The 27,586-nt window shown below is 49.7% G+C and overlaps 2 protein-coding genes across 2 annotated transcripts in view; one reads left to right on the top strand and one right to left on the bottom strand.

Annotated features, from left to right (window-relative positions):
• Window positions 1-4,511: 4,511 nt before the first annotated feature.
• The window catches only part of GALNT15 (polypeptide N-acetylgalactosaminyltransferase 15), a 39,012-nt gene continuing 15,937 nt past the window's right edge, over window positions 4,512-27,586 (top strand). The window contains exons 1-4 of the mRNA XM_019934413.3: window positions 4,512-5,679; window positions 21,286-21,452; window positions 22,852-23,056; window positions 27,020-27,187. Of these exons, the coding sequence (XP_019789972.2) occupies window positions 5,003-5,679; window positions 21,286-21,452; window positions 22,852-23,056; window positions 27,020-27,187 (1,217 nt within the window). The 5' untranslated portion in view covers window positions 4,512-5,002. The remainder of the gene's footprint in view (window positions 5,680-21,285; window positions 21,453-22,851; window positions 23,057-27,019; window positions 27,188-27,586) is intronic.
• The window catches only part of DPH3 (diphthamide biosynthesis 3), a 62,808-nt gene continuing 59,712 nt past the window's right edge, over window positions 24,491-27,586 (bottom strand). Inside the window, exon 3 of the mRNA XM_073803684.1 lies at window positions 24,491-25,658. Within this exon, the coding sequence (XP_073659785.1) occupies window positions 25,440-25,658 (219 nt within the window). The 3' untranslated portion in view covers window positions 24,491-25,439. The remainder of the gene's footprint in view (window positions 25,659-27,586) is intronic.

Raw genomic sequence — 27,586 nt, 5'->3', positions numbered from 1 at the left:
TAGCTGAGGAACAGCTGTTCTTGTTAGACAGGAAGAGAAACTCTCGGGTCCTGCAGCCCCCCTCAGCCTACTGCTCTTGCTTATATTACCTGCCTGGCTTCTGGAAGCATCTGAGTTTACAAGCCCTGGTCATGCCATCTGCAGCAGATACTTGGATCCTCTCCCCCTGTAGTAGAAACCCAGGCTGGACTTCAATCACCAGCGTCTGTACCTCTTTCCCTGAGGACTTCCTTTGGCATTCAGTACCTCTGTCTGCTCCCCAGCAGGCCCTGAGTGCCCCTCCCCAGCAGACCTCAGCTGATGGGGGGTTGGTGCATAAATACCCCAACTCCCTCTCCCTTGATTGTGATCACCCTGAGGCGTGCTCTACTGCGGCTCCCAAACAACCCCAATGATATTAAGCTCTAGGTCCCCACAGTAATAGCTGCCCTGATGACATGCTCTTCAAAGGCTGCCTTCCCTTCCCTCTCTCTCTTCCTCTCTCCCCTCCATGAATAAACTACTTGTTCAGTTTTTTTGTACAGTAACAAGACTTCGTAGGAGTGATGTTCTACAAAGTTGCTATGAATACTGAATTAGCAAATACAGAACCACTGCTCCCTGGTCTTCTGGTCAACCAATCAATACATAACCTTGTTCTATATGTTTATATTCAAAGACACCTTAATATATTTAATATATATAGTGGATTCACTAACATTGAACTCACGGCCAACAGCACTAGAACTTATGCCGGAATGAAGCTCATCTAACACATGCATTTTCCCCGTAAGGCTCATCACAGCCTTCTACGCTTACGACCCTAGACAGCACTTCAGCACTAGGCTTGGGGGCCATTTTAAACAGCAAAGCACCAACATAAAGCACAAAAAATGTGTAAACATAGCACTAGATAGAACAGGTTACTTGTTTATAATACGAGAGCTGGAACAAGGTCAGAGTGTCACCTGTGTGACCTCAGCTGGGAATGTGCACATCACATAAGTCAACATTTCTGCCACTCCGCACTCGTCCACAAATGATTGTGAAAGTGACACAAGTGTTAATTTCGAGGTTACAAATAAATTGTAGCAAGTAGGCAAATTCACACAACCAGAACGCATCAGGATGAACTATACCCCAGAGCCCGCTATTAGGGGACTCCAAATGAAGACAACATCACAGAAGTGCTTTCCTCCTCAAGTAATTCAGAGGCAACTGAAAGCCCTGGAAGAAGTATAAAACAATAGTTTCAGGAATTGTCCTTAGGTAACAGGGAGAGCATCCCTGAGAGAGGGGAAACAAATGAGGTGAGACCTGTGAGTGTGTTGCCTGGAGACCGTTTCCAGGCTACCGTGCAGGAAGGGGATCCCAGGTGGAGCGGGGTGTGGCCCTGACTTGAGATAGAACTGGGAGACTGGGGAGGCCAAGGGGGTTAGAGCATGCAAAGCAGAGGCCTGGGGAGCAGAGAGCTACACACAGAGAGCTCCGGAGATTTGCAAGGAGCCCAAGTCTTCACAGGAGCTCTGATCAGAACATGCCTGTGGGAAAACAACTCAAGGCCAGAGAAGGAACCAGCTACAGGAGCAGAGGGAGGACTCCTCAGAGCTCACACAGGGCGGGGAATAGTCAGTGCTCCCACCGGCGAGAGTGGAAACTCGTCATTCATGGGGCATCAGGCCGAGTACTCAGAAGGTCTTGCTTCAGTAAGTGGGGGGAAATTGGCCCTTAGCTAAAGACGGCTCAAAGATCAAACCATTTGACCTTCCAGAGAAAAAGCTCAAAATATGTATAGAAATACGGACATATCCAATATCCAACAAGATAAAATTCACAGCATCTGGAATCAAAGTTAAAATGACTAGGCATGCAAAGAGCCAGTGAAAGATGACCCATAATGAGCAGCAAAATGAATAGAAACAGATCAAGAAGTGACACGGATGAGTATCTTACTCACCGAGTATTGAGAAGAGCCATGGAGACACGGAGAAAGCAGAGGGGAAGCAGACAGACAATGCCACACGTGGATGGAGGGCTTCTGATGGGAAGAGGTGGGTTGGGGAGCTCTCCCTGAATAGGCGATCTTGGAGTTGACATCAAAGTGGGGGAGTGAACCATGTGGCTGGACTTCTGGGGAAAGGGCCATCAAGCAGAAGGAAGGCCAGGTAAAGGCCCTGAGGTGGGACGAGTCTGGCAAGTTGGAGGCCAGTGTTACTGGGGAGGATGGAGGAGGGCGCTCTGCCCGAGGGTGGAGACTGTGCACCCTTAGATCTCCGAAAGCTTCCTGGAATCAAAACTCTCCATCCTATCATCCTCGTTAACCCCCAGATGTCCTTACATTCTAAACCACATCTCCCAGAACGCCTGCCTCTTAAACCTGGAAGTCATACAATTCCCATCCCCAGGACATCCTGATGTGGGATTTGGAAAATACAGTCCAATATGGCAATTCCTATGAGCTGTCCATTGGGCGCCGCGCTGGGCTGTCGAGAACAATCGTTTAGGACCCACTCTTTCACCTCTGACTCTGAGTGGCTTCAGGGAAAACAAATGTGAACACACACACACACGCACACAGGCTGGAAGCAGCAACTGAATCCAAAGGAAAAACATTTTTTTTCCCATGAGATGTTTATGCTCACAATTTAAGATTAAATCAAATCAGAAACAATGAGCAATTCATCCAGGAACCCTGCACTGACAGCCCTCCCCACCCCACCCCTGGTTCCTCTTCAGACATCAGGATGGTGGCATCTCATGGTGCCAGCTACCCACCCTCCATCAATCCGGTCCGCCTGACGTCCGAGGCCTCTGAGCTCGCTGGCTCCCCTCGTCTCTCCCGTCTCCATCACTCCCTCCAGGATCTTCAGGCACCATCTATGTGCTGCTGGCGTCTGGCTGTTTATCTTCAGGCCAGACCTGTCCTCTGACCTCCAGCTATCATATATCCCCAGCATCCATATATCCAGCTGCCCACCCTTCCCCTCCCCTTGGCTGTTGAAACGCCATCTCCAACTATGCGTGTCCCCAACGGAACCACTGCTTTCACTGCCCTCTCCATGCTCCCAGCCTTCCCCATCTCCCTTGACGGCAACTTGATTCTTCCAACTGCTCAGACCAAAAACTTGTAATCATCCTTGACTCATCTTTCTCTCACACTGGACGTTAATTCACCAACCAATCGTATAGGTTTTTCCTTAAAATGCGTCCAGAAGCTGAACACTGCCCCACCTCCAGTGATGCCCTTATCACGTCTCACCGCAGTAACACCTCAGTTGGTCTCCCCGCTTCTGCCCTGTTCTCCCCAACTGTCTGACCTCAGCATAGCAGCCAGAGTGGACCAGTTAACGTCCGAGTTGACTGTGTCTGTCTTCTGCTTACAACCCTCCAAGGGCTCTCATCTTACTCAGAGGAAAAGCCAAAATCCCGACCTTAGCCCCCCAAGGTCCTAAGTAATCCCCCCTCTTACCTCTCTCATTCCATTCCCACCCTGCCCACTCTGTTCCAGCCACACGGGCCCTCTGCGGGTCCTCAAAAGGCCAGGCATGCTCTTGGTCGCAAGACCTTTGTACTTGCTGTGCTCTCTGCCCCAAATGCTCACCCCACTGAGCTGCCCAGGCCTCCTCGTTCACAAATGCTTCTGAGAGCCCTTCCCTCGCTCAGTGTCAATTGTCAAGCCCAGCCCTTGTTCCCCAGCCCCTTTCCCTGCTTTATTTTTCTCCTTAGCCTGTATCACTGTCTCTCCCACTGTATATTTTATTTTTTATTATTATTTTTTAAACATATTCATTTGTTTATTTGGTTGCACCGGGTCCTAGCTGCGACAGGCAGGCTCCTTAGTTGTGGCTTTTAGGCTCCTTAGTTGAGGCATGGATGTGGGATCTAGTTCCCTGACCAGGGATTGAACCCAGGCCCCCTGCATTGGGAGTGTGGCGTCTTAACCATTGCGCCGCCAGGGAAGTGCCTCCCACTGTATATTTTAATTATCTGTCTGTCTGTCTTTCCCACTAGAATGTAAGTTCCACGAGGTGCACATTTTGCTGTTTTATTCCTTGCTATACCCCCAGTCTCCGGGATAGTTTTGGCACATGGTGGGTGCTCATCAATATTCATTGGTTGAATGAAGGACATTTACAACTGAAGGAGCATGCCCCTCTTCTTCTGACTCCCCACCCCCCACCCCCAGCCTGCTCAGAGGCCAGCGCAGAGCAGGCATTCAGGTGCTGTTGTGGGCAGGAGGGGCTTGTGACAAAAGCATCCCCCGCTCCACTCCTTTTCAGAAGGTTGAGGACGGTGGTCCTCAGACCTGTCGGAGGCTGAGTGTGCAAGTAGGCAGCGAGCTCCCTGCATTTCCATCCCAGGTACAGCCTTCCGGAAATTAGGAGGGCATATTCTTTCCCGCCCCTTTGGGTGGGGAAAGAAGCCTTCCTGTGAAGGAGATTTGAATCAGAACTCCTAGGGTGTTCCTGTTGGGTTTGGTCCTAGCGGTGACGGCGTTTGTTTTCCCCGGAGTCGGGTTCCTCCGGTTGCACAAAGCCTGGGAACAGTGAGGGCATTAGGACCATGAGCGAGGCGCACGCCTGCGGCGTCTGGCAGAGCTTCTCGGGCCGGCTGCGCGGGGAGCAATGTGTGAAAGGAAATTAGCCTGCTGCCGGCTTCACATCTGTTGAGCTGACCCGACTTGCAGGGTCCAAAAGAGGACGGCTGTCAGCTTTGCCAGACTGAGGACCCACCGGCTACCCCCAGACATCTCATAGCAGCCTGACAATTCGTGCAAGGGGGGGAAGCGAAACACGTGGGACTAGGACCCCTGAGCAGAAAGGAAACATTATTTTTCCCAAAGAGGAAAAGGGCATCAAAAGGTGGGGGTGGAGGGAGGCGCAAACAGTTCAGTCTGAAGTCCCTGTGAACGGGCTTTTGGAAGGCAATTAAAGAGGTCCGCTCAGAGGGGACCTGGGCTGGGACTTGGGTCCGTGGCTTTCTTATTGTAAGTGGAAGCCGGTCTTACACACGCTGCTGGCAAATGTCAGCGGGGGAAAAAAGGAGCAGGTTAAGTGACCGGCAGAAAAACCTTCCAGGTGGACCCAGGACGCCAGGTTCTGCTGCCAGCTTGGAGGAACCCGGAGCAGGAGGAAACAGTGAATTTGAACATGACCTGTTGCGTTTGGCAAGTTCCAGCCACATGCTGGTAAGGAAGCGATGCAGGCGTGGACCTTGCAGGCTGCAATTCCTGCTGCTGGGATGTGTGTTGCTGATGCTGGCCGTGCTGCACCCTCCCCTGCCTGCCCTGCCCCAGGCTGTCCCAGCTCAGGTCGCCAAGCACGGCCCCGAAGCCGGGTACCGCCTGGACTTTGGGGAATCCCAGGAGTGGGTGCTGGAGTCCAAGGACGAGGACCAAGAGTACGGCCCTCTGGAGGGTCTGCCGCCCTTCATCTCGCTGCGGGAGGATCAGCTCCTGGTGGCTGTGGCCTCTCCCAGGGCGAGAGGGAACCAGAGCCAGGGCAAGAGAGGTGGCAGCTACCAGCTCATCAAGCGGCTGAGCAGGAGGCCGGACGAGGACGCCCCCGAGAGGGACTGGGCGGCCGAGGAGGAGGACGCGGGGGCATCTGAAGAAGAGGCGCTGACCTCGCTCAGCCTGGAGGAGGCGCTCAGTGCCCGCATCCCCCTGCAGAGGGCGCTGCCGGAGGTACGGCATCCACTGTAAGTAGGCCCTTGCTTCTCCTTTCCCCGTTCCTGGAGGGCAACCAGCATACTCAGGGATGCAGACTTTCTGCATTCTGCTTCCACTGCCTCAGGGCAGCGCTTCTCCACGTGTGGTCCCTGGACCAGCGGTGGCATCCCCTGAGGACGTGTTAGAGATGCAGAGGCAGAAACCCTGGGTGGGGTCCAGCGATCTGTCTTTAACCAGCCCTCCAGGGGAGAACCACCGTCCTAGAGACAGAAAAGGAGGAACCCTTCCCTGTCCCTTCTCTTCCCGTCCTGGGTTCTAGTCCTTCTGTCTCTGTGGATTGTCAAACAGCTTTATCTCTATAACCCAGAGGGGCCTAGGGTGGATGTTCTCCAAGACGCTTCCAGTTCCAGCACATTTTAATAGTATGATTGTTGGGTTTACTTTTATTTTGGATGAAGGTAACAATTGCAGCTAACCTTTATGTGGCTCTTGCCATGTGCCTGACTTTAATCAAAGAGCTTTTCATGTATTGACTCAAAAATCCTTACAACTTATAAGGATGGGTGCTAGCACTACGATCATGCCTATTTTATGCGTATGAAAATGACGCACAGAGAAGCCAAGTGACTTACCCACAGTCACACAGCTAGTAGGTGCCAAAGCAGGGATTTGCTCCAAATTGCCTGAGCCCCCCACTCTACGCCCCCTTCCTTAGTCGGTGAAACTAAGGGGACAGGTCCAGGACCCAGGATCTAGAACACTGCACTCATGCAGCCTGACCTGGCAGGGTGCCCCCGCCCAGGCAAGCTGGGAAGTAGGATGACATACAGGCTGTGCCCAGGGAAACGGTGGGCTCGTCCTGGACCCCCTGCCCTCCCCACCATTACCATGGCGGGTGCAGAGGAGGGGTCTGGTTACCAGCATCCAGGAGCAGGGCAGCTGGGTAGTTGGGTGACTAGGTCCCTTCCCTATAAGCACTGCTTTTCCCAGAGCCCAGAGTTTCCCGGGAAGCAAACCCATCCTCCAGCCCTCTGGGCGGGAGGATTGGAGTGAAGCAGCAGTTGGGAGCCGGACCACTTACTTCTCAGATCCCTGATGGGGCTCCTCTGAGCCTGGCCACTCAGCCACTCGCCCTCAGGGGCGTGCAGATGCAGTCGCCTGGAGGGTGAAGCCTCCTTAGACTGTGTACCTCAGAGTCTCACCCATGTCACCAAAGCCCCAGCCCTGATGCTCCGACTCCAGGTCTTGGCTGCAACAGCTCTTTTCAGGCAACTCCCAGACCCATCCAGGCCCCGCCCCCTCATCACAGGTTTGTGCTCTCTGCAGCCTTAATTCGTAACACTCATGACAACCGAAGCTAAATGGTCATTGATGTATCCGTTTATTCGGTGCCTGCTTCCCTTGCCATGCAGTGAACCTGTAGTCCCAGCACACAGTAAAGAAACAATTGCTGAATGAATCAATATATCGTTTTCCAATTCTTTTGATACATCTTTTCATTGGCCTGGAGCAAGGACGTTTTACCAACCAGACACACGGCCTCGATCAAGAGTCTCTGGCTCCCAAAGCTGTGAGTGTGTGTGTCTCTGTGTGTCCGCATCGTGCAAGTGTGGGTGCATTGTGTTGTGCGTGTGTCAAATGGATGCTGTGCATGTGTGTTGTGTGTAGTGTGTTAGTGGTGCCCGTGTGCCTGGTGCCTGTGTATGCTGTGATGTGATGTGCACGGGTGCAAGCTGTGTGGTGTCTTGTCATGTGTGCATGTGTGTTGTTGCTGTGTCAATGTTCATGCGTGTATGCATCGTGATTGCGTGACACGTGCACGTATCATGTATGTGGTGCACATGGCATTGTGCCTGTGTGTGTTGTTATGTGGTGCTTGGGCTGTATGTTTTTGTGGTACGTGTGTCATGACTGTGTGCACGTGTGTGATATGTATGATGTGCTTGTGTGTGTTTTCCCATGCGTTGTGTAAGTGGTGTGAAGGGCACGGGTGTATTGTGTGTGTGTGGTTCATGTGTGTATGCTGTGCACGTGGCGTGATGGGCACCCCTACTGTGCTTGTGTGCCTGTGTGTGTGCTGTGATGTACGGCTTGTTCGGCGTGTTTGTGTGGTCTGCGTACATGCGTATTTGTTGTGAGTGTGCTGCACATGTGCATTGTGTGGTGTGTGCTCCTTGTGTTATAAATGTGCAAGCGGCGCGTGTGTACTTTTGCAAGTGTGTTGTCTGTGTTGTGCTTGTGGTGTGAAGTGCATGGGTGAGTGTTGTGCATGTGTGTGCATGTGTGGGTACACTGTGTCATGCGTGTGATGTGCATGTGTGCACCACTTCTGTGTGTGCTTCTTCCAGCCAGAGTGACCAACTAGTTTCAGTTTGCCTGGACTTTCCCATCGCAGTAACCCCTCGGTCCCAGGCTAACCGGGCCGGTAGGTCTCCCCGCCCACAGCTTGGTTCTGTCCGGCAGGATGTGGCGCCCTCTTCTGGCCGCAGCCTGTCCCTGCAGCCTGTGCGCCCGGCCTGAGACCCCAGACTCCCCTCCCCCAGAAGCGCACAGGCACTGGCGCCGCGCCTTCCTGGCAGGCTCCAGGATGCACAAGGGATTCTCTGCAAAGTAAGGCCACAACCCTCCCTCCAGGGTGCCAGGACTCTCCTTCTCCCATCACTCTATTTATTAAATTTTTTTTTTTTTATTGGAGCATAATTGCTTTACAATGTTGTGTTAGTTTCTGCTGTACAGAAATCCGCTATATGTATACATACATCCCCTCCCTCTTGGACCTCCCTCCCCCCCACCCCACCCATCTAGGTCATCACAGAGCACCGAGCTGAGCTTCCTGTGCTTTATAGCATGTTCCTGCTAGCTGTCTATTTTATGCATGGTAGTGTATATATTTCAATCCTTATCTCCCAATTCATCCCACCCTCCCCTTCCCCACCCCCACCCCCGCCCTCCGTGTCCACATGTCCGTCCTCCACTTCTCCGTCTCTATTCCTGTCCTGCAAATAGGTTCATCTGTACCATTTTTCTAGATTTAAAACTGGGCCCAAATACAACCCATAAAAGAACAGCCATTTCTCAAGCACCTACCCTTTGTGTCTGAGGACACTCTTTATGCCCAGCAGATTGCATAGAGCCTGTTTCTCAAATTTCAACATGTATGCAAATCGCCCCAGGCATCTTGTGAAAATGCAGAGTATGTTGGTAGTTGGCCAGGGGTGCAGCCCCAGATGCGACATTTCTATCAGGTCCCCCAGCACTGATGGTCCAGAGACCACAGTTTTGAGCAGCAAGGGACTACATCATTGGTTCCCAAACGTATGTGCATGTTAGATTCCTGCAGATTGTTTGTTTAAAATGTAGATTTTTCAGGGTTTCCCTGGTGGCGCAGTGGTTGAGAGCCCGCCTGCCGATGCAGAGAACACGGGTTTGTGCCCCGGTCCGGGAAGGTCCCACATGCCGCGGAGCAGCTAGGCCTGTGAGCCATGGCCGCTGAGCCTACGCGTCCGGAGCCTGTGCTCCGCAGTGGGAGAGGCCACAGCAGTGAGAGTCCCGCGTACCGCAAAAAAAAACAAAAAAAAATGTAGATTTTTCAGACTCCATCGCTAGAGACTATCGGTGGCTCTGAGTTGGAACCCAGCGATCTGAACTTTTACAAGCTGATACTAGACAGGATGGTGAGTGGAGAGGTAGTAGGGTTCTGGAAGTTTCCATGGAGGAGGTAGTTCTGGGATTGGAGAATAGAGAAGAGAGGCAGAAAGGAACACAGTCCCCTTCATGGCCCAGGGTTTTACACTTAAACGCAAATGTCAGGTCAGCCGTAGCTGGCTGCACGCTACCTGCCTGTGCCAACTTATAACTTGTGTTTACCGTTTGGCCCACGTTTCCCTGGTTTATATGCCCGCAACTGTGACTAAATCATACGCCCGTAGAACAGTGGACCTGGGGTTGAATTCTGGACACCAACCCTTACTGTGTGACCTTGTGTAATCATTCAACCTCTCTGAGCCTCGGTTTCTCCAACTGTAAAATGGCGATGATAATAACACCCTTGCGTAGGGTTGTGGATCAAATGAGATGAAGTGTGTGCTGATTCCCCCCCCGCCAACCCCCCCCCCCCCCCCCAGTGTTCAAGGCCAAACAGAAGATGCCCTTATTGTATTCTCTAGCATAGGCCCTAGGAGTGAGTTGTAAAGACGGAGGAAGATTGGAGCGGGCAGCTGTGGGCCTCACACCACTGTCCTTTCTCTGACCCATGGGTTATTTTTTGCCCCTCCAGCTGCTAAGTCATCACAAATTTGGCAGCACATCAGAATCACCTGGGAAGTCATAAGAAGGACTCCTGGGCGGGTCCCACTTTCAGGGATTGTTATTTAGTTGGTCTGGGGTGAGGCCTGGGTGTCCCCTGGTAGTTCCAACATGCAGCCAGGGCTGAGAACCAGGGCTGCGAGGCACCAGGCACTTCCCCGCCAGTGGGGGGAGGTAGGAAGGAGCATCTCCTCCTCTGCTCACCCCGCCCCCCTCCTGCCCCAGAGGCCCCTTTGGCAGGAGCTTTGCTGTCAAGCAGGAGGGGTGCTGCAGGCCACAGGGTCAGGTCAGTTCCTGGTGGGCAGCGAGACACCCCAGGATGACTTTGGCACCTGGGCTGCAAAAGAGAGGAGAGGCAGCTGACAGGGCATCACCAGTAAATCTGGGGGAGCGGGCATGCCCCTTGGGGAGGGGTTAGTAGCCTGGGGCAGAGACTGGGGGCTGGAGCCCAGCGCATCCCCCACCCCGGCAACAAGAGAGGGAAAACAACCCAGTGTGTGTGGGACTTGGCCAGCCAGGTGTCGAAGGGAACCCACAAGCACCAAGCCCCCGAGGCCAGCGTAGCCACGGCCGGGAGCGGCGCCTCCCTGGACCTCCACCCTGGATCCGGCCCCCACAGTGGGGTTGTGGTGTAGACAGAGCTGAGTGTGACTCTTTGAGATCGAATGCACTTATGGTGCCCAGTGCAGTGGGGTCTTGTCTTGTGCTTCGGGCCAGCCTCGGGGGTTATATCAGAAGTGATCCACCTGCATCTAATCTTTTTTTTAATTACTGGGGAAAGCTGGTGTTATTTACTGCAGTGCCACTCAAAGTGTGGGCCTCAGACCTGCAGCATCAGAAATGCAGAGTCTCAGGCCCACTCAGACCTACTGCTTGAGAAACTCTGTTCTTAACAAGATCCGCAGGTGGTTTATGCTCGTGTTAAAGTTTGAGTAAGCTGATGAGGGTTCACAGGCCTGCCTGCATGTGAGCGTTTTGTGAATCATCACGGACAGGCTCCCCACCCACAGACCAACCAAGCAAAATACAACTGACCGGGACTCGCTCTCTAAGTGATTCTGTGTGCAGCCAGGACGGGAGCTACTGATCTAGGTCCTCTTAGGTGAAAAGGAACAGAGACACTCATGTGACTGCAGGTGGCAGGGTTGCTTCGAGTCTTCCCAGGGAAGTAAGGAGCAGGGACTGCCCAGGGAAGACTGCAGGCAGTGCAGGAAGGGGACTCACGGGTCACAGTGCTTCTGGGATTGTGCCTTCCTGACGTCCTCTGGCAGCTGGAGGCCCGGTACTCACTCCTGTTGCAACTTCCCTGCTGATGTCTTGTCCTCTACTCAAGCTGTCGTCTAGCACCCACCTGTATCAGCATCACCCGGGAGCTTGCTCACGAGAGATGCAGACTCTCAGGCCCCACCCCAGACCTCCTGGACCCCAAATCTGCATTTGTGGAGATGCCGGGTGATGTGGGTACCTGTTAATATCTGAGAAGCGCTGGGCTACCTCTTGGCTTCTGCTGCCTCATCGTTGGCTTACTGCCCATTCTGTGACCTGCTACCAGCTGCTGACCCTCGCCGTGTGTCTGAATATCACCTTGAGACCAAGGATCGGTCTGGGGCAGCTGGCCATTCTTGGGGCAGCTGTCCCTGTTAGGCGGAGCTCTTGCACCAGGAGCCTTCAGTGTTCAGACCAGAGACTCCTAGTCGGTACCCATCTTTAGTCCAGGACTAGGGAGCCAGGATCAGGGCAAAGCCAAGGGTGCCTGGAACCCCTCAGAAGGAGGCTGGGAGAATTCAGAGGACTCCCACAAAGAGAAGGGGATTGCATGCACCTTGTGTGACTTGTCTCCACTGTGGCGAGTGACAGCCTCAGCCTCACCTACAGGCTCCAGCCCTTCCACATTTCTCACTCATCTGTAAGCTCCTTTGTCCATCCTTCTAAGGCACTGTCTGCAGGCTGTATCTCCAGCCGCTCTATCCCCAGGTCTGGCCTGGAAATTGGTGTCCCCAAGATGAGCTCTACCAATTAGAGACACAATGGGCTGAACCTCGGGGTTTTCCCAGAATGCAAGAAATTGGTATTATTGTCCTGTGTCTATAGACAGCCAGCCTATACACCCCTTGAAAGCAAGAACAGTGTCCACCTTCATTCATTGAATAATTATTTGTTTAGCGACTATTGGAAGTGAGAAGGTGAGCAAGCCCCAGCCCCACCCCCAAAGAGCTCAGGGTACACTGAGGGATGCAGCTGTTACATCACTGGGCTCAGGGCTGAGACAGGGAAGCCCATCTCAGTGGGGGGGCCTCTGCTGATTTGGTAGGAGCAGGGGGTCAGTCACTCCAAACCAGCTTTAGAAAACCCGGCAGAAACCTTTGTACTCTGGCCAGGCAAGGGAAGGGCAGGAGAGGGTTTGTGTCACAGCCAGGCCATCTGGTGCACTGCCGTGACTCATTCTCTTCAGAATCAGCCTCCAAATTCATGTTCTGAGTTCACGGGGGACCCTGGAACTGCATGAAGTGAGGGCGTGCATCTTTGTGTAAACACAGACGCAGGCTCTCCTGATCTTGGAGTGTGAAGACATAAAGTTTGCACTCATAGAGCGGCTCTCCTGGGCCTGAATGATCCCTTTTAATCCAGGCAGCAGCCGTGGGCTGGAGAAAGGTCTCAGGCTCCCTGTGCTGGCTAATTAAGGGATATAAATAAATAACAGAGCCAAGATTCAAAGCCACATTGATTTGAGTCCAAAGCCCTGGGTCTTTCCTTCCCCACCTGCTGCCACTCAGAAGATGGACAAATGAGGTCAGGGTGGGCTTTTGGATACTTGTGTGATGTGTACAAACTGGGACAGTAAAATATTCACCAGGTATATGGTTGAAGGACAAAGAAAATGCCTCCATTATTTAATAATGAAAACAAGGATTTCTTCTTGGATCGCTTCATGAGTACCTGGTGACATTTGGACACTGCTTCGCAATGCACAAGAGCTGTTTCTCTGCCCTGCCTCATTCACGCCCCCCAGCAAAGCCGTGGCACAGACAGAGCAGGAAAAACATCCCCACTTGACAGAAAGAACCCAGGTCGCCAGGGGAGGGATGCGACTTGCCCAGGGCCCCTGTGTGGACCACTTACCTTTGGCTCCCTTGTTTGTTTACCTACGTACTTTATTCCCTCAAAGGATTTGAAGATACATTATGAAATACAAAATTGCTATTAATATCATGTTTAGTCAAGATAAAGGGAAGCACACTTTAGAAAATCTTTCCTTCCTTTCCTGGTACAGGCCAAGCCCCTTCCCACCTCCAGGCCTTAGCAGAGGCTGTGACCTCTGCCAAGAACACCTCTCCCCTCTCAGTTGTTGAATAATTCTTCGGTTTTCTGTTTAATAGGATATAAACTCCATGATATCAGAGACTATCTGAGTTTGGGTTCCCCCAAAGCAGACCCTGAGGATAAAGAGTTGTTTTGCAGGTGATGCCTGGGAGCCCTGGTAGGGAGCAGCCAATGAAAAGTGGGTTTGCAGGCAGTTACCTCTGCAGGCAGCTAGAGCTCAGCCCAGGGGGGAACCTGGGAGACAGCATCTCGTTGTTACCCACCCCCACCCTTAGGGTCTGGGTTGCTGGATATTAATACACCAACTCATTTTAGTCACTGACTGAGGGCAGCTCCCAGGGGTGGAGGGAGGTTACTCTCCACCTCTTCAGGCCGCTGGTGCTTAAGGAGAGTATCTCTGGCAGTCAGAGAAAATGCTCGGGCAATTGGAAGTCAGGCTGTGCTGTATTATGTGATATCCCCGAGGGGATATGGGCAGGGCACCACAGATTCTGCTTCAGGGATTTTATCTACTAAATTCATCTTCCAGTCCTCACACATAGTAGGTTGTCAGTCAATATCAGTTAAATGACTGGATGGAGAGATGGAAGATCAAGATCAAAGAGAAAATTAGAATGAAAATAAGCAACCAATGACTAAATATCCTAATTCCTTACTCTGAGCTTCCTGGCAGCCAAAGTGAAAAAGGAAACTCAATAAGTATCATGATCCTTATTGCTCAGGAACAGGAAACATGCCAGGTCCTCAGAGGAGGAAAAGCTTTTCCTGGCACTTCTATCTGCCAGGAATTTCCCTCTAAAGCTGCATGGAGGGGATAGAAAGTGCTGGAGGAGACAATTCCCCTCCACAGTTGTTACAGAGACTGTAATGCAGAGCAGGTGTCCTGAAATGCCTTCATGTACTGTTCTCTGATCAAAGCTGAGAGCATGGTGTCAAGCAGAACTCCACAGAAGCAAATTTCTAAGGCAGCCAAGACAGTGGGATCAAAGTAAGTTGCTTTCTGAGGACTTTACTGAATCAGTGTAGACAGTCCAGAGCTTGTGATGAAACCAATGGATTGCATGTTCTTCAAATAACGCCCCCCCATCACAGTCACTGTGATCTGGACATCAGAACCCAAGCCTTATGACTCTGAATCCAGAACATTCTATTAGCACTTCAGTCCAAGATGGGGATATGTATATACTGGTCAAGAGCACAAGGTTTAGAGTCACACCGACCATCAGCAATTTGCTGTGCAACTTTAAGCAAGTCACTTAAGCTCTCTGGACTCTAATTTCCTCATCTTTAAAATGGGACTGTGTATCCATTATCTAGTGCTGCATACACACGATCTCAAAATTTAGTGGCTTAAAAATTGAACATCATAAAATTTTTAATTATGTGCTTGAAGAAAGTGAAGACACAATCCCAGAAATGGTAGAAAATATTTGCAAATCATATATCTGATTAAGGATTTATATCAGAATATATAAAGAACCCTTACAATAACAATAAAAAGATATCCAACTTAAAAATAGGCAAAGGATTAGAATAGACATTTCTCCAAAGAATACATAGAAAATAGCCAAAAAGCACATGGAATGATCCTCAAATCATTAGTCAGTAGGGAAATGCAAATCAAAATCACAGTGAGGTACCATTTCACCCACACTGGAATGGCTAAAAAAAACCCAGACAATAACAAGTGTTGACAGGGATGTGAAGAAGTTGTTGGTGGAACGTAGAATGGTGCAGCTGCTTTGGAAAACAGTTTGGCAGTTCCTCAAAATATTAAACACAGATTTACCACATGACTCAGCAATGCCAGTCCTAGCTCTATACCCAAGAGAACTGAAAACATATGTTCACACAAAAACTTATACATGAATGTTCACAGCAGCATTACTCATAATAGCCAAAACTGGAAATACTCAAATGTCCGTCAACTGATGAACGGATAAATAAAATACAGTCTATTCAAACAATGGAACATTATTCATCAGTAAAAAGGAATGAAGTACTGATACATGCTTCAACACAATGAACCTTGAAAACATTATATTAAGTGAAAGAAGCCAGACACAAAAGGCTGCATGTTATGTGATTCCATTTATATGAAGTTTATAATCTTTAAGTAGTCCTCTAAAATAACTCTACTTCTTATCCTCATTTTACAGATGAAGAAACTGAGGCCTAGAGAGGTATTCAGGCCTTTGGGAGGCTTGCAAGAAATAATAATAACTAGCATGTATTGAACTGTTACTTATGAGTAAGGCACTGCTCTAAGTACTTTGTATGAATTAACTCATTTGATCCTTCCAACAAATCCATTTCACAGATGAAAAATACTGAGGTTAAGTAAAATGCATGCTCAAAAAGGACATACTGGAATCAAAAGTATTTCGAAAAATGACAATTGATTACTACAGATGTGACTGGTTCTGCAGATCTGGAAATTGTTGAAAGGAAAGATGGTTATCAGAGAGCTTATGTCGCTTGTCCGAGTCACACAAAGACAGATCCAGGATTTGAACTCAATGCCAAAGCTTGATGACACATATGGACTCTTCCTAAGATGCCCTGAACTGTCACGGTGTTTGAGCTCTCAGGGTATTGCATGCCACACCCCCCTTCTCCACACTATGCTACCACATGGGCCCGTCTGCCCATCCCTACGAGACCCGGTGCTGCCCACGGGCTGATGACCACCGACTGCAGAAGCCCAGGCATGTATCCAGAGCCCTTCCTTCCACGGGGCTCTACACAGCCTGCCCTGCCCACAGGCTCCTGCACCTCCTCACCCCGCCCCCCAGAAACAAAAGAATCAATCCTGGTTCCTCTGAAGAGCATCTCCCTGGCCCCGAGACACAGGCCTCGCCACCCTCTGTTGCTGATACTTAGCACCGTGCTCAGACTACGGTGAGAGCACTGGCCTTCCCGCAGGAGCCCACGGCGCTCGGCCCTGAAAGACCACGGTACCGCCACGGCTATTTCCAGTTCACAGCTCCGGGCAGTTCTGCGGTTGCCTGAAGAGGTGTTCCAGCACCACCTGTTTATGTCTTGGAGGCCGTGTGAGCATCTTTCCACGGGGCAGGTGAAGGGTCCTCTCGGAGCTGGTGCCAGGACATCTGCCTCCGCGGCTCAGGGAGGTACCGCCCTTGGCCTTGGAAGAGCTTCCAGAAGCCCATTTGCCTTTCAAAGTCCTCACAGCCTATTGAGCTCATCCCAGCCTTGCCTGTCATCTCTTCACCCACCTCTCTCACCAGGAAGAGAGAACACAGTTCTATCTATGCATAAAACCTAGAAAACCCTAGTGGAGGGAGAGGAGAGGAGTCCTCTGAGATTCTCTTTGAAACCCCTGCTCCCCTGGTTTGTCCTCTTCCCTTCCCCCTCTCCTATGCACAGAAGAGTCAGGAACACAGAATTTCAAGGCTGGAAGAGCCTTCGTGATCCATCCTGCAGTGATAATACATCCTCTGATCATGGCAGCGAATACTTACACAGCGCTCAGTGCCAGCACCGTTCTTAGTGCTTCGTGAAAAAGCCATCTCATCTTCACAGCAGCCCTGCAACACAGGGGCTACTGTCACCCACCTGCAGAAACCAAGGCCCCAGGAAGCCACATTACTTGTCCAGGGTCGTTTACACAGCTAGGAAGTAGCGGGGCTCCCGCGTCCACAGCTGAATCACCTCTGCAGGGAATGTCCTGTGAGCCCAAGGAGAGAAAGTCGGTTGCCCAGGGTCCCCAGCTCTGTAGCCCGGCAGGAAGCTCCCCCGTCTCCTGACATGAGGAGAGTTAAATATTGAGTATATTACCCAGAGAAACTCAGGGAGCAGCAGGGGGGAGATTCAAATCAAAATTTGTCTGATTCCAAGTCCAAGCTCTTTTGACCACCATTCTACAAGGACACATGGGTGCACACAGACAAAGACACACAGACACACACACACAGAAGTGTTGTTTCCTGTCCACATATTCTATAGATTGGGGTGGAGAAGGGGCCAGGCCCCGGGGAAGGTATGGCTGTGTTCTGCCCTGAGGTGATGAACTTCACTCCGTCTGAATCTACACCCATGGGCATCCCATCTGCAGACCTCCTTGTCCCCAGACTCCTCTCCTGTCTGACTTGGAAAACAGCCAGCCTCCGAGCAATCGCCCAAGTAATGTTTCTTGGTTTTTCTGTACTCACTGAGTCCACTGAGGCAAGATTTCTTTTCAACAGCCATTGGAGGTCCCCATCTCTAGAACCCCTGGATCCGCCAATACGTACAACCACACAGGAAATGGAGAACACACAAAGGAAAATTGGAACCTGTTTGTTTGTGAGCAGATCTAGAGCAGTTCTGGGGGCAGAGTGGAACTTCTCGAACTCGGATAGACTGCAGGAGGAAAGCCCCACCAGGGCCTGGGGTGAGAGGAGGGGCTGCGGGGTGGGAGAAAGGGAGGGTAGAGGGGGTCGAAGACCCAGCCGAGAGCGCAGCGTGCGCTGGGGCCTCTCCGTCATCGTCCCAAAACGTCATGGGAACTGGTTCCACTTTGGATGTGTTATTTGACCATCCCTGAAATCAAGCTGTAAAGGTTCATGTATAGTATAGTTCATTATTGTATTCATCTTAGGGATGCTTCTAAGGACACTGTCATCTCTTGAGGGACTTCTTTCTAAAGTCCTTAGGAATTTCTTTTAGAAATTAGTACTAGGTGTAAAAACTAGGGAAATCTAAATGAGGTCTGTATTTGAGTTAATAGTATTGAACAATGTCAGATTCCTGGTTTGGATCATTGTGGATCATTCGGCAAAGCTGGGTGAAGAAAACACGGGAACTGTCCGTACTATTTGTGCAACTTCTTTTGAGTCTTAAATGATTTCAAATGAAAAAGTTATAAATTGTAAAAAAAAAAAAAAAAAAAAACCAAAACAACAGTCTAGAAAGAACATTGCTTTCCCTAAAATATCTGGTATGTAACTTTTCTGATGGTAATAATTCTATTGCAGAATACACCTCCCATTTTACTTTGGCTACCAGGAAGCTCAGAGTCAAATTTTAGATTCTCTCTAGAAATACCAAGGCCCTTTTGACCTATGAATGTATGTTCTTTCTCCAGATGTTGACTTTCTACTTGTCAGCTAAAGAAAAATGCACAACCTAAGAGTTGCCAGTTATGTTTTATTTGGGAACCTTACTGAGGACCATAGCCAGGGAGACAGACTCTCAAATAGCTCTGAGGAACTGCTCCAAAGAGGTAGGGGAGGATATATAGGAGGTTTTGCTGAAAACAAACAAACAAATAAACAGACAAACCATGGAGCTGAACATCAAAAGATAACTGCTAATCACAAAACACAGATATCTCAAGTTAATGATTTTAGTGCTTTTCTACGTAAGGGAAGATGCAAAAGTCTGGGCTCATTGAAATTATTCCTTAGATGAGTATCTTAAGTATCCTCTTTTTCTGCATCCTGAATCCCCTCAGGGTGCATTGTGGGTGAGGGATGCACTGGCTGTTGGCTTGATGGCTACAACGTTTTTTTCTTTTTACTGGAATGGCAGGCGACATTCTTTGTCCGCACACTCTTACTTCTATTTCCCTACTCTTGACTTTTCAGCCTTATTTTTTCTTTTACCATTATTTTATGGTACTTATTTCTTGAGAGTGACTTTAAATACTTTATGAAAAGAAATAGTGTATAAATACAGAAACAGTAAGACAGTTGTCACAGCTACCTTATGAGATGTTCATGCGCTTTTTTGTTTAATTATCTAAGATTTCTGTTTTACCATTAAGTTAAAGCACTTACCTGGTATCAATCCCCCACCACATAGGATTTTGCCCAGAGAGTCACGGGCAGGTTTCCAGAGTGTTGAGAGCTCCAGCTTTGGCTGGGACGCACCCGGCAGAGGGATGTCCAGCTGGTGAGCAGCTCGGGCTGACCCTTCAGGTGGCATCTCCCCGAGCAGGGCCAGCCTCCTCTGATCATCCCTCTGTGTGCAGTCCCACCAGCACAGATGCCTTTAGATGCTGGAAGTTTGAGGTCCTTGGGACAGCCCCAATTCAAATGCAAATACTCCTCTGAGGAGGGACCAGTGGTTTCAGCGCTGCAGCCTAGAAAGGAGCACTCTGGAAGTACAGTTTAGGAAAGTGCCTTTTGTGGACAATGTGAGCCACACACTGCTCCATGGATCAGCTTGTTATTAGAATTCATTCCACTGTGGATTCGCTCAGAGCTCTCAACAGACCCGATGCACAACAAATATAGAGCATCCCATTCCCCTGGAGAGGAAAGCGGGACCTGACAGCCTCTGGGCAGAGGCCACACCACGCACCGCACCGCCCCACAAGTTAAAAGATAAAGAGAGGATTCTAAAGGCAGAAAGAGAAAAACAAAGAGTTCCTTACAAGGGAACCCCCATAAGGCTGTCAGTTGATTTCTCTACAGAAACGTTCAGGCCAGAAGGAATGACAAGATATATTCAGAGTCCTCAAGGGGAAAAATCTGCAACCTAGGATACTCTTCCCAGCGATATTATCATTTAGAATAGAAAGAGAGAGAAAGAATTTCTCAGGCAAGCAAAAGCTAAAAGAATACAGCAATACTAAACCTATCCTAAAGGAAATATTGAAAGGTCTTCTCTAAATAGAAAAGAAGTAAGAATCTATAGGAAAGAGAAAATCACAGTTGGAAAGTAAATCATTTAAATAAGCCAGTACACAGATTTTTTTTAAAATTTTCTGTTAAAGCGATCATAACCACAATGAACAGCAAAAGAATGAAAATGAAGATGTAAAATCATAAAATCATCAAAATCATAAAATATGGAGGAGAGTAAAGAAATATAGATTTTTTTTTTCTAGAATGTGTTTGAGTCTATATGACTACCAGTCTAAAGCAATTAGATATAGGAAGATGAGTTAACATACTTGAAAAACAGGATAACCACAAATCAAAAATATACAATAGAGTCACAAAAACCAAAAAGAAAAGAACATGAGCATAATACAAAGAAAATCATCAAACCAGAAAAGGAAAAAGAAAAACAAAGGGACAAAGAAGAAATTTAAAATCAATGGGAAAACAAGGTTAAAATTGGCAATAAATACATATCTATGAATAATTACCTTAAATGTCAATGGATTAAACACTCCAATCAAAAGACAGAGTCGGGCTTCCCTGGTGGCGCAGTGGTTGAGAATCTGCCTGCTAATGCAGGGGACACGGGTTCGAGCCCTGGTCTGGGAGGATACCACATGCCGCAGAGCAGCTAGGCCCCTGAGCCACAACTACTGAGCCTGCGCATCTGGAGCCTGTGCTCCGCAACAAGAGAGGCCGCGATAGTGAGAGGCCCGCGCACCGCGATGAAGAGTGGCCCCCGCTTGGCACAACTAGAGAAAGCCCTCGCACAGAAACGAGACTCAACACAGCAAAAATAAATTAAAAAAAAAAAATGACACAGTCTCGGAAAAAAAAAGACACAGAGTGGCAGATTGGATTACAAAAAAAAAAAAAAAACCTACAGTATGCTGCCTACAAGAGACCCACCTTAGGGCAAAGGACACGCATAGATTGAAATGTTGATTAACATGTATTATGTGTCAGATGCTGTACTAGATTATAGAAATACAAAAATAAAGAAAATAGTGTCCCTACTCCTAAACCGATGATCTTTCATGTTCACAGGACACTTACTATGTACCTCGTCCTGTTTAAGCCTCACAACAGCTCTAAGAGGTTGGTGATATTGTCATTCATTCCCACTTTACAGATTAGGACAGTCATCTGCTGAGAATGGTGGTAATACCGCTCAACTGCTATGGGAGAGGCATGGGTTAACACTGTAAAGAAGCTCTCGGAACCCGAGTTCTGGGAGATAGTGGACAGCACTTCTGTCAGGGTGTAATGGGTTCTGTTTATGTGGAAATTCTGAGAAAACCCAGAGAGAGCCGGTGAGTTGGGAGGAGAGCCATTGGCTGAAGAAGCCCCAGCCAGGGCCTGCTCTTCCGCTCAGCGCCCTGCTTCTCTTCCCTGCAGGTGTCTGCAGCAGCAGCCCGGAGACAGCCTGCCCACAGCCAGCGTCATCCTCTGTTTCCACGATGAGGCCTGGTCCACCCTCCTGAGAACCGTGCATAGCATCCTGGACACAGCGCCCAGGGCCTACCTGAAGGAGATCATCCTGGTGGACAACCTCAGCCAGCAAGGTGCCCGCGGGCTTCCTCCAGGTTCCCTGGGGAGGGCCTGGACCCTGGGGGGTTCCCGTGCACAGACTGGGGTTTGGAACCTGTGCAGGCAAGGTTCCCCCAAGCAGACCTGCAGATGGGATGCAGGCGCAGGTAACTCATTAGTGAAGAGCCCCAGGGGCACTGCTTCTCGGTGAATACCAAAGACGTATTCTGCTCGTTGAATCCTCAGATGCAGAACCCTCAGACACAAAGGGCTGACTACGCTGTCCTTTTATATAAGGCACTTGAACATCTGCAGATTTTGGTATCTACAGGGGCGGGTCCTGGAACCAATCCCCTCACCCAGATAGTGAGGAACGACTATACCTTGTTCTTTCCATCTCCACTAGTTTGCTTATCTGGGTGTACTCAGCATGCCCGTACACAGAGCATTTCTGATCTTGAATACAAAGCCTAACAAGCTTGTCTCATGCTGTCAACTCTATAGATTGTCATTCCTAAAAGAACGTTTAGACTTTTGGTCTCAATTTCCTACCTCCCACTTTCTCTTCGACCCACTGCATTTTGCCCAGTCACCGCTACCACTGCAGTGAGACCGCTTTGGCCAGGGCCACCAATGACCTACTGGCAGTCATATGAAATGGACCCTCTGTCTTTGACTTCCTTGACCACTGTGTCTTAGCTCAGGTACCCTAGAAGCAGAGCCTGAGATGGGGCCTCATGTGCATGTGATTTGGCGGGGGCGGTGCCCTCCGGGGAACACTGTAGGGAAAGCCGGAGAGGCAGAGGAAGGAGCTGAACTTAGATGTGGTGTCAGACGAAGTTCAGCCACAGCCTGATCCCAGGGGGAGCTCTGCAGTGTAAACTGCACCTCAGCATCTGTCTTGCCTTGAGGCAAGGGAGCGGGCTTGGTACCCCGGCAATGGCCGGTCGTTGACTCTGGCACCTGGCGTGAGGGGTATCATTCTGCATGACTCCCTGCCACTTGCAGGACAGGTGGTTCCAATACTCTAGGGCACATCTCCAGGGAAGGCTGCTGATTGCCGTTAGCAGCCAGCCCACAGCAGCTGGGCACATGCAAAGCAAACCAGATCAGTAAAAGGGATCTCAGGGCTTCCGAGTAGGGCACCAGCAGTATCTGCTTCAACCTCATTGCTGCATTTAGAGAATGTGAGCGGGTTCTCTCCTCTCTTAGTTTTACGAGACCATTTCTTCTGGTGTTTAGTGGAGAGAATCCTGACCCACCGAAACTAACGAAGCGTTTTACACCTTCACAACCACCACCATGTACGTGCTGCTCGGGACTCTTGTGCTCACCACAGCTCCCAAGATAGACCTGTTGACAGTGTTCCTAGTGAGGGTCATGGCAATCTCGCGGGCTGTGGCATCCGTGACCCCACTGTCCTGTTGCTTCCAGGACAGCTCAAGTCGGCTCTCAGCGAGTATGTGGCCCGGCTGGAGGGGGTGAAGCTGCTCAGGAGCAACAGGAGGCTGGGCGCCGCCAGGGCCCGGATGCTGGGCGCCGCCAGGGCCACCGGGGACGTGCTGGTCTTCATGGACGCCCACTGCGAGTGCCACCCGGGCTGGCTGGAGCCGCTCCTGGCCAGAATAGCTGGTGACAGGTAACTCACCCCCAGGGGCTGCAGAGCAGGAGGTGGGAGAGGGGGAAACAGTCCACAGCCTCAGCCGCTCAGAGAACACCCACCCATCACTGCCTGTGCTGACTACCAGCTCTAGGGCCCAAGCCAAGGAGTAAGAGTCATGGCCAGAGAAAAAGGAGAATTTCCAAGGGGAAATGGGCAACACCCTCTTAGAGGTATTCCTGGCTCCAGAGGCTGTCAAGAGGCTCAAGAGCTGTTTCCCACGCGAAGACTGGTCTGGGCTCCTGTCCTAGCAACACCTAGTTCTTAAGGTTACCTAGTTCTCAGCCGGGGCTGGGCCTGCTCCACAGGGAGAAGCAAGGTGGGGCAGGGAACAGAGCACCTCCGTTCGAGGGCGTAAATGATGGAAGGCAGTCTGAGGAATCCTGTGTGTGTGTGTGTGCGTGCGTGTGCGTGCGTGCGTGTGTGTGTGTGTGTGTGTTGAAGAGCAGCAAGGGGATCAAGATGCCTCCAGCCCTGCAGAGGGAGCAGGCTTCCTCCTGTCCGATGCCCACAGGAAACTCTCCAGCCTCCATCCTTCTCCACTCCCCTCAGCAGGCAGAGTCCTGGAAGGGCCAGCGTCAGTCTTGGGGTCGCACCTGAGCAGCAGAGCTCTGGGAAGAGGGAATTCAGAGCTTTTTGCTTCTCAGTATAAGATACTTCTCACAAACACGGAGAATTTGCGTGAACTTCCAAAATGACTTTATACGTTGTAGAGCTGGAGGAACATCCAGGCCTGGGGAAAATAAAGAGTGGGTGAGATGAACTAGGGTTCATTCTTCCTTGCGGTAAAAAGTTTGGTTGGGAAGTTTGCAACTGCAGGTAGCTTTTGGCTCTCTGGACAGTGGCGCCTTGGTTGACCTCACGTATTTCAGTTAGCTGGTGTTTGTTGATGGCTCCATTGAAACCCAAACGCTTGACCTCCTGGAGCTTAGAAAGGCTTAAGAGAGGATCGATCTCGTGTCTGCCTGAGAGTTAAAACTCAGTTCACAAGTGACAGGATGATGGAGTGAGCCCTCTCCTAGCTCCTTCCAAGTCAGACAGGGAAGCTTTGCTATTTTGTTTTAAGTGAAGTCCAGGAGCACCAGCTATATCGGTAGATTCGAAACACAAAGCTAAATATAAGATTTTTTTTTTAACCACCTTTTTTCGAGTCCCTAGACTGTAGTTACTTCCTAATTCAGCTCTGATTGGGCAGCCGCTATGGTCCATGGGAATGAAAACCAAAACAAGGAAACATCTTTCACTTCATTCATTGACACTTTATTCTTTATCTCTATCCAAAATGTACTCAAAGAGGCTTATGATGAATCACTTATGTATCTGGCTAAAATAGAAGGGAAAGGAGATTTCAGAAAGGAAAAGATAGTGTTAGAAATCGGGGATAGGGACTTCCCTGGTGGTGCAGTGGTTAAGAACCCGCCTGCCAATGCAGGGACACGGGTTCGAGCCCGGGTCTGGGAAGATCCCATATGTTGTGGGGTAACTAAGCCCGTGCGCCACAACTACTGAGCTTGCTCTCTAGAGCCCCCGAGCCACAGCTACCAAGCCCATGTGCCACAACTACTGAAGCCCGCACGCCTAGAGCCCGTGCTCCACAAGAGAAGCCACCACAATGAGAAGCCTGCGCACTGCAACGAAGAGTAGCCCCTGCTCGCTGCAACTAGAGAAAGGCCGCACGCAGCAACAAAGACCCAACACAGCCAAAAATAAATAAAGAAATAAATTTATTAAAAAAAAATAAAACATACAGGGAAATCTGGCAAATTTAAGTTTAAAAAGAAAAGAAAGAAATCGGGGATAATACAGTTATTAGAAGTGAGCTTTACGTATGACTGAGCCTCCAGCAAGACAGAGTAAAAAGAGAAATTTGATGAATTTTAGGGTGATCGTTTTCTGATGAAAAGGGATGTACACCTTTTATCAAGAAGGACACAGCTCAGAGGTCTGGGATGAATTGATTGTGTGGACGCTTGAATGCAGTTTCCTTTCTTGTCCTGTTACCATTACTGAGATGGCACAAACTTGATGGGGTTCTTCAGAATTCAGCCGCACAGCTTCCCTGCCTCTTGATTCTGAAATTCCACAAAATGCTTTGCCAGTAGCCAAATACATCTCGATGGCTCAGCTCATTCCACAGTAAGCGGAGACTTGGGACGGTGCCCTCCTTTCCTCCTTGACCTTGCTTCTCACTTTTCTTAGGTCAACGCGAGGTGCCCCAAAATAGTGGAGGCCAGAGAGATTAAGTTCCCCTTACCTTCCAGAGGGAACAATGTGAAAAGCGCAGGACAAGCATATCAAGATCCTTGCTGTAAATATAAACCCATGACTCTTCATGCCAAGGCCAGTCACTTGAGGCCACAGATTAAAGCAGATCATTGAATCCCAGGATCACCCTGGCCCTCTGCATAAGCGCCGGGCTCGTGCCAGCCCTGGCTGTCTCTGAGGTGGATGGAAATTGATGGGAGTATGAACAGCATGGCTGGCATCTCTTTTCCAGGAATCTTCCTTTTCTTAGACTGGTAACTTCCAGCACCCCTGAGTTCAGGCCTGATTCATCGCATGGTACGGATTTTAGAAGAAACTATTGTGAGAGGTCAGAAAAAAAAATGTGAGTGAGATACTGACTAGGTAGAGGGCAGCTCCTGCTACACCTAAGTGATTACTTGTTTAATTAAAAGGCAGAGTTTCCAACTTGTACCAATTTTCCACATTACCCTCTCTGAGGTCACGTAATCCCAGGCTGTGCAAAAAAATTGGGATAAAATACAATTACCAACAGCAACAGTAAATGAGCGAATCAACCTAGACTCACGACTTTGCTGACAGACACCACGTACTCATACATACACACACCTTAACGATGAGGACCCTTTTGGGGCTTGACAATCCTGATTCCTCAAGCCAATGAAGTTTTATGATCCAGGGAGGAACAAGAACTAGACCCTAGAGCAGTGAACCCTCTGCAGCTGTGCACGATATTTTGTATATGTGCATATGATTATTTTCTGGGGAGGGGTCCATAGATTTCCCCTGATTCTCAAAGGGATCAAAGACCCCCAAAGAAGTCAAGAGCCACAGTCCTAGAGCATTACAGCTGAGAAAGACCTTTGTGAGAAGTAGTTCAGCCTCCCATTTTATGAATGAGGAAGCTGAGGCCCAGAGAGGTGCAACAGCTATCTCAAGATCATACAGCACATTAGCGGCAGAGCTGAGCCTAGGTCCCTATTCCCCTGTGTCTCAGTTTTATCCTGCGAGTTTTTTGTTTTTGTTTTTGTTTTTGTTTTGCGGTACACCGGCCTCTCACTGCTGTGGCCTCTCCCGTTGCAGAGCACAGGCTCCGGACGTGCAGGCTCAGCGGCCATGTCTCACGGGCCCAATCGCCCCGCGGCATGTGGGATCTTCCCAGACCGGGGCACGAACCAGTGCCCCCTGCATCGGCAGGCGGACTCTCAACCACTGCGCCACCAGGGAAGCCCTATCCTGAGAGGTTTTTAAAGAAAGGGGCAGGCATGCTTTTTAATGAAATAGGCCCCCGATTCCTTATGGAAAAATATATTTTCTAGGAGAGTACTGCTCAGTAGAAATAGAACATGAGTCACAGATATAATTTAAACATTTCTAGTAGTCTCATTACAAAAGAAAAAGAGACAGATGACATTAATTTTAACAAAATATTTTAGTAAACCCAATATGTCCAGAATATTATCATTTCAATATGCAATCTGCGATTTGTACATCTTTTTTTTCAAACTAAGTCTTCTAAATCCAGGGCATATTTTACACTTACACCACATCTCAGTTCGGACAGATGCTATTTTAGGTGCCCAGTAACCGCATGTGGCTGGTAGCTGCCCTATTGTGCAGCACGTGTCTGGATTATGTTTCTGTCCCCCAGCAAGTGGAGGGTGTGTATCCCTAATCTGATTCCACGATTCTTTCCAGGAGCAGGGTGGTGTCTCCAGTCCTAGACGTGATTGACTGGAAGACTTTCCAGTATTACCCCTCCAAGGACCTGCAGCGCGGGGTATTGGACTGGAAGCTGGATTTCCACTGGGAGCCTTTGCCGGAGCGAGAGAGGAAGGCCCTCCTGTCCCCCATCAGCCCCATCAGGTGAGGCTCCTTCACTCAGCCTGCTTTGCTTTTACTTCCTCAGGGTGGACTCAGCACCTGACTGCCTGGGCTAATCCCGGTTCTCCTAGTTTCCTAGCAAGTTACTTAATCAGTAAATTGGGGATAGTAACGGTACTTACCTTACAGGGTTGTTGTGAGGTTTGAATGAGCTAATATATGAAAAACATTCGGAAAGTGCCAGACACGCAGCTATAGGTGTTATTATTCTTACAATGTTATATGGATGGAGTCCAGCGAAGCTTCCAGATACTGGAGTGGAAAGTGGAAGCACCTTGTCTGGGGCCTCAATCCAGCTCTGTCTTACCAGGTAACACTGGAGTTTCCCTGCCTGGGGTGCTTTCTTGGTAAAAAGGAAGAATTCAGCCGGGTGAATGCTAG

This window comes from Tursiops truncatus, chromosome 4, assembly GCF_011762595.2.
Source record: "Tursiops truncatus isolate mTurTru1 chromosome 4, mTurTru1.mat.Y, whole genome shotgun sequence".
Taxonomy (NCBI): Eukaryota; Metazoa; Chordata; class Mammalia; order Artiodactyla; family Delphinidae; genus Tursiops; species Tursiops truncatus.
Note: the sequence above shows the minus strand (reverse complement) of the source record. Positions and strands in the feature narration are given on the sequence as shown.